At 38.5% G+C, this 11,083-nt stretch overlaps 1 protein-coding gene across 1 annotated transcript in view; it reads right to left on the bottom strand.

Moving 5' to 3' along the window:
* ALDH1L2 (aldehyde dehydrogenase 1 family member L2) overlaps positions 1-11,083 on the bottom strand; it is a 129,167-nt gene that overhangs the window by 1,004 nt on the left and 117,080 nt on the right. The window contains exon 16 of the mRNA XM_007948256.1: positions 9,915-10,114. Coding sequence (XP_007946447.1) covers positions 9,915-10,114 — 200 coding nt within the window. The remainder of the gene's footprint in view (positions 1-9,914; positions 10,115-11,083) is intronic.

Genomic DNA, 11,083 nt, shown 5'->3' with positions numbered 1-11,083 from the left:
GGAGCTGTTGCATTGTGGTAAACTGTGGTCAATGTCATGAGACAAAGTGTATGTGAACTGCTGTATGGAAAGTGAATCTGCTCTGTAAATCTTCACCCAAATCACAATTTAAAAAAAAAAAAAAAAAAAAGCACTTAAGGAAAACAGACAAAACCAAGAAAAATAGAGTGATAGAGAATTCAGGAAAACAATACAAGAGCAAAATGACAAAATAAATAGACAATGAGAAGCCATACAAAAACAGCAATTAGAAATCCAGAAGATTAACAATAAAATCTCAGAAATAGACAACTCCATAGAAGGACCACCCACCCACTGCCATCAAGTCAATTCCGACTTATAGTGACCTCATAGGGTATCCAAGACTGTAAATCTTTACAGAAGCAGAGTGCCTCATCTTTCTACCATGGAGGAGCTGGTGGGTTTGAACTGCTGACCTTCTGGTTAGCAGAAATGCCTTAGCCAAGGCACCACTGGATCTCCTTCCATAGAAAGACATAGGAGCAGAATTGAATCAATGAAGTCCAGTTCAGTGAATTAGAGGACAAATCTCTTGACACCAATTGGTTTGAGGGAAAATCAGAAGAAAAGAATGAAGAAAGCATAAGAATTATGTGGGATACCATTAAGGGGAAAATTTTACACATGATCAGAATTCTAGAACAGGAGGAAGCAAAAAACACCACAGAGAGAATTGTCAAAGATTTGCTAGCAGAAAACATCCCTAATAATAAAAAACGAGCAAGAATGGCAATCATAAAAGTAGAGAAGATATCCATCCAAGAAGCTCAATGAACCCTATACAGGATAGAACCCAAAAGGAAGTTACCAAAATCAAAACACCAAACCCACTGCCACAGAGTCAGTTCTGACTCATAGCAACCCTATGAGTAGAAATGCCCCAAAATTTTCCAAGGCTGTAAATCTTTATGGAAGCAGACTGCCTCATCTTTTTCCTGCAGAGCAGCTGGTAGATTTGAACCACTAACCTTTTGGTTAGCAGCTGAATGCCTTAGCCATTGCATTACCAGAACTCCTTTACAAAGGGAACCAAGAAGACTAAGCCCTGATACTCACCAGAAACCATGCAAACTAAAAAGAAATGGGATGACATATATAAAACCTTGAAAGAAAAACACTGCCAACCAAGATTTATATATTCAGCAAAACTGCCTCTCAAATATGATGGTGATATTAGGACATTTCCAGATAAACAGAAATTGAGAGAATTTATAAAACCTAGGCCAACCTTACAAGAAATATTAAAGGGAGTCCTTCAGATAGAAAATCAACAACATTATATGATAGAGATGATAGAGAACCATCAACCTGTGATTAGGACACAGGAGAGCATCAGGCAGATACCAACCCAGGTATGTGAATTCTCAAAAATAAAACAAAACTAAAAGACTGAAAATGGAACCAGAGATGTCAATCTGTAAATGACAACAATGTCAAAACAAAAAAAGGATAATGAATGGTGTAGTTATAGAACTTTTATATTGAGAGGAGGCCAACATGATATCAAGAAATAAAAGACTGCTTCAAACTTAGGAAGATAAAAGTAAATTTCAAGGTAACCACAAAGAAACTTACTCATCAAAATAAAAAAGAATAAACATACAAAAACTCAGTAAAAACAAAATCAACAAAGAAAACAAAAATAACAAAGACAAAAATAACTCAGGACAGAAAATTAAGTGGAACAAATAAACAATCAACACCACAAAAAACACAACGAAATGACAGCAGTAAGTTCATACCTGTAGATAATCTCACTGAATGTAAATGTCTTTAATGCAACAGTAAAGATAAAAGTGGCAGAATGAATAATAATAATAAAACAAGACCCATCAATGTGCTGTCTACAAGAGACACACCTTAGACACAAAGATATAAATTAAAACTCAAAGGATGAAAAAAATATATCAAGCAAACAATAATCAAATAAGAATAAGAATGGCAGTACTAATCTCTGATAAAATAGACTTTAAGGCAAAATCCGCCATAAAAAATAAAGTCGTCATATAATTTATTAAAGGGTCCATCCACCAAGAGGACATAAACCATAATAAATACATACACACCCAATGACAGGGCTCCAAAATACATGAAACAAACTCTTAATGGCACTGAAAAGAGAAATAGACAATTTGACAATTAGTAGGAGACCTCAACACATCACTTTTGTGAAGGACAGAACACCTAGAAAGAAATTCAACAAAGGTACAGAAGATCTAAATGCCATAGTTAACTGACTCCACTCATCTACATATACAGAAGACTCCACCCAACAGCAGCAAAGTATGTACTCTTTTCCAACACACATGAAAATTCTACAGAATAGACCACATTTTAGGCCACAAAGCATGCCTCAATAAAACCCTAAACATTGAAGTAATGTAATGCATTTTCTCTGATCACAATACTATAAAATTGGAATCAATAACAGGAAGTTCAAGGAAAAAAAAATCAAATACATGGAAAATGATTAACAAACCCTGCTTATAAACTACTGGGTAACACCAGAAGAAATCAAAGATGAAATAATTTTAAAAAATTCTTAAGGCTCAAATGAGAATGAAAATGCAATATACCAAAACCTTTAAACCAAACTCACTGCCGTCGAGTCGTATCCGACTCATAGTGACCCTTCCTTGGGTTTCCAAGGCCGTATCACTACAGAAGTAGCTTGCCCAGTCTTCCTTCCGAGGAGTGGCTGGTGGATTTGAACCGCTAGCCTTCTTTTAGCAGTCAAATGCCTTAGGCACCATGCCACCAGACCTTCCACTAAAACTTTTGGGACATAGCAAAAGCAGTGCTTAGAGATCAATTTTTAGCAATAAATGCACACATCAAAATAGAAGAAAGGGCCAAAATCAAAACATTAACTCTACAACTTGAACATCTAGAAAGAAAGCAACAAAAGAAACCCACAACCAAATCAAACTCACTGCTGTGGAGTCAGATCTGACTCTTAGCGACCCCTCCTTGGGTTTCTGAGGCAGTATCTCTATGGAAATAGATTGCCCAATCTTCCTTCTGAGGAGTGGCTGGCGGGTTTTAAGTGCCAGCCTTCTGGTTAGAAGTCAAATGCCTTAGGCACTATGCCACCAGAGCACCAGAGCAAAGGAAATTAGAGCAGAAATAAATGAAACAGAGAACAGAAAAACAATAAAAAGAATCAACAAGACCAGAAATTGATTCTTTGAAAGGATCAATAAAATCAACAAACCACTAGCCAAATTGACAAAAGAAAAACAGGAGAAGAAGAAACTAACCCAAATAACAAAGGAGATAAATGAGATTTCAACAGAACCAACTGAAATAAAAAGGATCATAACAGAATATTATGAAAATTTGTACTCCAGCAAATTTGAAAACCTAGAGGAAATGTACAAATTTCTAGAAACACCCTACCTACCTAAACTAAAAGAAACTGAAGTAGAAAAACTGAACAGATCCACAACAAAAGAAGAGATTTAAGAGGTAATTTTTAAAAACTCCCAACAAAAAAACATCTTCTGGCCCAGATAGCTTCATTGGAGAAATCTACCAATTATTCAGAGAAGAGCTCACACCAATACTACTCAATCAGAGCATATGAAAAGAAAAGAGTAGTTCCAAATTCATTCTATGAAGCCAGCGTAATCCTGATACCAAAGCCAGGCAAAGACATCACACACACACACACACACACACACACACAAAGAAAATTACAGACCAATATCTTTCACAAATATAAGGAACTTTGGTGGTGTAGTGGTTAGTGGTTCAAACCCACCAGCCACTCTGCAGAAGAAAGATTAGGTAGTCTGCTGCTATAAAGATTTACAGACTTAGAAACCCAATGGGGGTTGTATGAGTCAGAATAGACTCAATAACAATGAGTTTGATTTTTTTTTCTTTTAGTGTCTCTGATGAATATAGACACAAAAATTCTCAACAAAATTCTAGACAACACAATTCAATAGCATATCAAAAAAATAATACATCATGACTAAGTGGGACTCATACCAGGTTTGCAAGGATAATTAAACATTAGAAAATCAATCAATGTAATTTACCACATAAATAAAAGAATCACATGATCATCTCAACTGACAGAGAGAAAGAATTTGATAAAGTCCAACAACATTCCTGATAAAAACTCTCAGCAAAATAGGAATAGAATGGAAATTTCTCAACATAATAAAGGTCATTTATGCAAAACTAACAGCCAACATCATCCTCAACAGAAAGAGACTGCAAGCATTCCCTTTGAGAACTGGAATAAGACAGGATGCCCTGTATCACCACTCTTATTCAACATTGTACTAGAAGTCCTAGCTAGAGCTATAAGGCAAGAAAAGGAAATAAAGGACATTCAGATTGGGAAGGAAGAAGTATCCCTATTTGTAGATTATATGATATTGTATATAGAAAATCCCAAAGATTCCACAAGAAACCTAGAATAATAGAAGGATTTAGCAAAGTGGCAGGATACAAGATCAACATACAAAAATCAGTTGGATTCCCCTATGTCAACAAAGAGAAGTTAGAAGAGGAAATCAGAAAAGTAATATCATTACAATAGCCCTCCAAAAGATAAAATACTTTGGAATAAATCTATCCAGGTGTGTAAAAGCCCTAAAAAAGAAAACTACAAAACACTACTGCAAGAAACCAAAAGAGACCTACATAAAAAGAAAAACATACCGTGCTCATGGATAGGAAGACTTAACACTGTGAAACTGTCAATACTACCCAACATGCTATATAGATATAACGCAATCCCAATCCAAACTCCAAAAGCATTCTTTAATGATATGGAAAAACTAATTACCAACTTGATATGGAAAAGAAAAGAGTCCCTAGATAAGTAAAGCTTTATTGAAGAAAAACAACAAAATAGGAAGTCTAACACTACCTGATCTCAGAACCTATTATACAGCCACGGTAGTCAAAGCAGCCTGGTACTGGTACAATGATAGACACATAGATCAATGTAGCAAAACTGAGCACCCAGATGTAAACCCACCCACCTATAGACAGCTGATATTTGACAAAGTACTCAAGTCCATTAAATGTGGAAGAGATAGCCTCTTTAACAAATGGTGCTGGCTCAACTGGATGTCTATCTGTAGAAAAATGAAACAGGATCCATACCTTACATCACATACAAAAGTCAACTCAAAAGGGATCAAATATTTAAATATCTAAAAACCTAAAATTGTTAAGATCATGGAAGAAAAAATAGGGACAGTGCTAGAGACCCTAAAACATGGCATAAATAGACTATCAAAACATGGCCTAAATAGAATATCAAACATAACTAAAAATATACAAACAGCAGAAGATGAACTAGATAAATGGGCTTCCTAAATATTAAACACTTGTACTCATCAAAATACTTCTCCAAAAGAGTAAAAAGAGAAAGTACAGATTGGGGGAAAAAAAAATTGGCAATGACATATCCAACAAGGGACTAATCTCTAAAATTTATAGCAAACTTCAACACCTCAACAACAAAAAGACAACAATCAAATTAAAAGATGGGCAAAAGATATGAACAGACACTTCACCAAAGAAGACATTCAGACAGCCAACAAATACTGGAAGAAATGCTAATGATAATTAGCCATTAAAGAGAGGAAAACCAAATCAATAGTGATATATCATCTCACCTCAGTAATAATAGCAATGACCAAAACAAAAAACCAGAAAAAAACAAATGCTGGTGAGGGTATGGAGAGATTGGAACTGTCATACATACTGCTGGTGGAACTGTAAAATGGTAGAACCACTGTGAAAAATAGTATGGCACTTCCTTAAAAAGTCAGACATAGAGATACCATATGATTCAGCATACTAGGTGTATAGCCTAGAGAAATAGGAGCCATGACAGATGCACATCGTGTTTATCACAGCACTGTTTACAACAGATGGAAACAACCTAAGTGCCCAATAATGGATGAATGGGTAAACAAACTATGGTATATACATAAAGTGTAATACTATGCAATGTTAATGATAAATCTGCAAAATACAACATGGAAGAACCTGGAGGACATTATGCTGAGTGAACTAAATCATTCCTAAAAGGACAAATATTGTATGAGACCATTACTATAAAAAGTCAAGGAAAGGTTTACATACAGAAGGAAATACTCTTTAGTGGTTACCAGGGTTGGCAAAGGGAGGGAGGGAAAATTACTAAATAGAGAATAGACACATATTAACTTGGGTAAAGAAAAAAGCAATACACAATAAGAGGGAGTTCAGCATAACATGACCATGACCATGGCAGACCCTGGGAGGTACAAAAGAGTGAAAAGCAGCAATGGTAAATCCTATTAAATACACCATCCTGCCATGGTAACAAACAATGATTTATGAGTGGATGCATAGTTTGTTTTTTTTTTCCTGCAAGAGGAACAGGTGTGGGGTGGTGTCTGGGAGCACACCCATGAGTGTATATATAGATTTGGCAGAGGATATTTCTATACCTGTATTTTTTAAGCTGCAAATATATCCAGGAATATGGTAGAACATATAGAAGGCAAAGGTATGCAAACTTCTTAGCCAAGCTAAGTACCTTGAGGGACTGAGTCACTAGGCTTGGGGCTTAGGGCAATAATCTCAGGGGACACCCTATCAATTGGCATAACATAATCCACAGGACAATGTTCTATATCCTACACTGGTAAGTGGTGGCTGGAGTCTTGAAAGCTTGTAAGCAGCCATCTGGGGTTTAACTGTTGGTCTCTCCCCGTCTGGCATAGGTAGGAGTGAAGAAAGTCAAAGACTCAAGGAAACAATTAGTTCAAAGGACTAATGGTCACACAAGCCACAGCTTCTACTTGTCTGAGACCAGAAGAACAGATGATGTCTGGCTACCATGACTGACTTCTCTGATTGGGATCACAACTGAAGGTCCTGGACAGAATGGGAGAAAATTGTAGAACAAGATTCAAAATCATAAAAATGACAGACTTGCTGCTCTGACAGAGACTGGTGGAAGCTCTGAGACAGTGGCCCTTCGACATCCTTCCAACTGGAGCTGAACCTGCCCCCAGGGATCACCTTTTAGCCAAGCAACAGAGGGGCCTATAGGATGAACAATGACACCTGTGAAGAACATGCTTCTCAGACCCATCAACTACATGAGACCAGGAAGGGGACATTTACTCTAGAGCAAAGTTCAGAGGGCAGGAAGGGACAGGAGAAGAGGGGCGGATGAAAATGAGGAATCCAGGCAGCAAGCGGGGAGAGTGCTGTTACGTTGAGGGGACTGAGACTGATGTCACATTATAAATTGTTGAATGGGAAGTTAATGGCTCTGTAGACTTTCACCCAAGTCACAATAAAATGTTCAAAAAAAAAGATAAGGAAAATGCTCTTTTCCTCATTTACATAGTATATTAGAAACACAGAAGAGAATGTCCAGACAAAAACATAAACAGGTCTGCCTCTTCAACTCTTTTTGGTTCCAGAAGCACTTTGAACTGGTCCATTCCAGTTAGACCTCTGCTGAGAATTTGCATTTCCACATCTTATGTGCTGAATCAGAATCTAAATTTTCAACAAGCTCCCCAGGTGATTGAGATCTTATTAAAATGTACATTATGATTCAGTATATCTAGGTGGAAATGCAAATTCTCAGCAGGGAGCATATGAACTGGTTCAAAGCCCTGATGCTGAGCTAGTACCATCAGCTAGTAGCATTTCTCTGGCAGTTAAGGGCATGAATGCCACAGGTGAAACTAATCAGTATATGATTATGGACACTGAGCTGAAACGGGTTCTTAACCTTGCTCCCACATCAATCATTAAAGAAAAAATCTTGATCCTAGGTTACATCTCAGACCAACTAAATCAGCCATCTTTTAAAGCTGCCAGGTGAATTCAATGGACAGCTGAGGTTGCGAACCACTGGGTTGAGGGATTTTAAAAGTTGGTTGATTACACTCTATCAAAAGACAAATGGACATGAATGTCTCACTCTGTAATAGAAATTTCTGTAAGAAAGTTTCCCACCATGAATTGGGTTGAGGGATGAAGGCCAGATTAAAGAAGCAGAAAAACAAAAACTCTTTATCTCCAACCCAATGGAATTTAAAATAAGAATTACTTTTATTGCTGCAAATACTTGCCAGAAGTCATCAGAAAAGAGAAAATGCAAAAATATCCCAAATGAATGAAACATATATTAGCAGACTATAATTTCAACAGATCACAGACTTTTCTATGTTTAAAACAACATCTCAGACAGTGAAGAATGGGCTCTACAGCCAGCCAGTCTGACATTTGAATCCTCACACCCAGTAACTGGCTGCGTGACTTTGGGCAAGATTTATAACCTTTCTGTGCCTTGTTTTCTCATCTGTAAAATAAGGATAATAATAGTACCTATCTCACAGGGCTGCTGTGAGAGTTGCTTGTGTTCATGGAGGTGAAGTGCTTGGAACAGGGGCTGGAATGTATTTTGTGTTCAAAGTAGGTTAGTACAGGCATACCTGGGTTACAAAGGAGGTACGTTCCGAAGTGTGTCTTTAAGTGGAATTAGTAGGTAAGTAGGAACAGATGCATATGGTTCTTAGCCTTACTTTAGTGCAAGAAAGGAGCTCTGATGGTGCTGTGGTTAAGGTACTTGGCTGCTAACCAAGAGGTCAGTGGTTCAAACCACCAGCTGCTGTATGAAAGAAAGAAGAGGTGGTCTGCTTCTGTAAGAATTTATAGCCTTGGAAGCTCAATGGGGCTCACTTTGACTCAGAATTGACTTGAAGGCAGTGAGTTTGTCTGTTTTTGGAGTGCTCGAAAGGGACTCTGGTGGTGTAGTGATTAAAGCATTGGGGTGCTAACCAAAAGGTCAGCAGTTTGAACCCACCAGCTGCTGTGCAGGAGAAAGATGAGGCAGTCTGTTTCTGTAAAGAAGGAAACCCTATGAAGCACTTCTACTCTGTCCTATGGGATCACTATTAGTCAGAATGGACTCAGTAGCAGTGGGTATGGTTAGTGCAAGAAAAGGCTCAAAGCTAAAAGCTTAACAGTGCAGGCCTGGAAGGTGATTATGATGATGAATTTGTGAGAAGGGGTCGTTTCAATAGTTTCAAAGTGAGGGCAAATTTACCTAACATTAAAGGGCAAGTGTTGTTGTTATTATGTGCTGTTGAGTCGGACCTGACTCAGCGACCCCTCCTTGGGTTTTTGAGGCAGTATCACTATGGAAGTAGATTGCCCAACCTTCCTTTCGAGGAGTGGCTGGTGGGTTTGAACCGCCAGCCTTCTGTTAGCAGTCAAGTGCCTTAGGCATTATGCTACCAGAACTCCCCAAAGGGCAAGTAGGAGTCCTCAATTGGACTATTTGTTACCCGGGAACTGCCTGTACTTCAGAGAGAAGAGTGTCACTGCCAACGGGAAATTACGTTTTGGGTTTTTCACAAACTCTAAATCTTGAGTTTCCAGACTCCCAGAAAACGCTGCCAATCTCAGTGTTGACTCTGAAGGGCTGCCAGACAGCCCCGAGACAGGATTTATACCTGGAGCTGCCTGTCGCCCTCCACCCGTTTTCTTTCCTCGGTTTCCTTAAACTCCACGACACCTAAACCAAGTCATGCTGAATCTCAGATGAAAAAACAAACAGATTTTAGGAAAAATTTGTTGTCGGCATTTTTTTTTTCTTCTCAAAGTTTATCTTTTTCTTTTAGAAAGAAGTACTTTTCATGTGCTTTGTATACTTTAATGTTACGTTCAATAAAAATATTTAACATTTAAAAAACCCTCATATCCTTTTGAAGCCACATCCAACTTTTGGCATTGCTAACTGCCATGCAGGAAACGCCCTCTAGAATAATAACCAAGTGTCACACTGAACATAGTCTTTTCTGTAACGTGGCAACAAAGAAACATAGGCTAGAAAAATAGAGCCATACCTAAGTCTTTTCCAAAACCAGATTGTTTAACTCCTCCAAAGGGGGCTGCCACATCCGTCTTGTTGTATGTGTTAATAAAAACAGTTCCCGCTTCCAGTTTCTCGCTCACGTACATAGCTTTATTTATGTCTCTGGTAAAAACCCCTGAGGCCAAACCATACTCTGTATTATTTGCTCGATCCAACACTCCATCGATGTCCCTACAAGGTGATTTTAGGAGAACATAAAATTTCATTACATGTAAAGCAAGTCTCATTTTTGTACTTTTTTCCCCTTCCAGGCTATTTCATCCACTAAACCCACAGCTGTTGAGTTTATTCAGTTCACAGCGACCCCTATTGTGCTTCCAAGGCTATAAATCTTTACGGAAGGACATTGCCTCATTTTCCTCCCACGGAGCAGCTGGTGGGTTTGAACTGCTGAGCTTCTCGTTAGCAGCCAACTGTCTTATCCACTATGCCACCAGAGCTCCTTACTTCATCCACTAGAAGCAGGAAAACATCCCTGCCAGCGTGGTTCAAATCTTATAAATGAAATGTTTCAGACTTACACCCAAATCAATTCCCAATGAAATATTATAGCTCCAGTATTGTATTTTTCATATGTACCATGAGGCATCTTTTAAAAATCGGTCCAAAGTCATCTTTCCCGTTTTCTTCAGTGGCTCTCCTTCAGCATCCCTACCTCCCCCCCGTCCTCCAGTTGCATTCCACATATATTTGCAAAGCATCCCCTTATTTCCCTCCATCTCTGCAGACTTTGCACACACAGCTCAAGCTCTTTCAGTGCTCTACTCTGAAGCCTTTCAAGACCCCACGAGAGCCACTGCAAGAAGTTTGAGAGTTACACGAGAGGCCAGACCATCTGGGTGAACTCGGGCAGATGCCTGCCTCTCCCAGGCTTCTGTTTACTCTGTGAAACATGGAAGTATCTGTCCAGTTGTGGGGATTAAATGAACTAACAGTGTATAGAACACAGTAAATGCCTAATAAAAGTTGGTTATCATCACGGAGCCCACAGTCTTCCATGCTTCGTATTCTGGTAGAATGAATGAACTATGTGGTGTGGGCTTACTTTTCCAGTATTTGTGGTTCACCTCCTGTGGTAGTTAAATTTGTATGTCAACCTGGCTGGGCCTGGTTGAGTGTCTGGGCTGGTGGTGGTAGTTA

This window comes from Orycteropus afer, unplaced genomic scaffold (genome assembly GCF_000298275.1).
Source record: "Orycteropus afer afer isolate SDZICR_OR568_19922 unplaced genomic scaffold, OryAfe1.0 scaffold00209, whole genome shotgun sequence".
Classification (NCBI taxonomy): domain Eukaryota; kingdom Metazoa; phylum Chordata; class Mammalia; order Tubulidentata; family Orycteropodidae; genus Orycteropus; species Orycteropus afer.
Note: the sequence above shows the minus strand (reverse complement) of the source record. Positions and strands in the feature narration are given on the sequence as shown.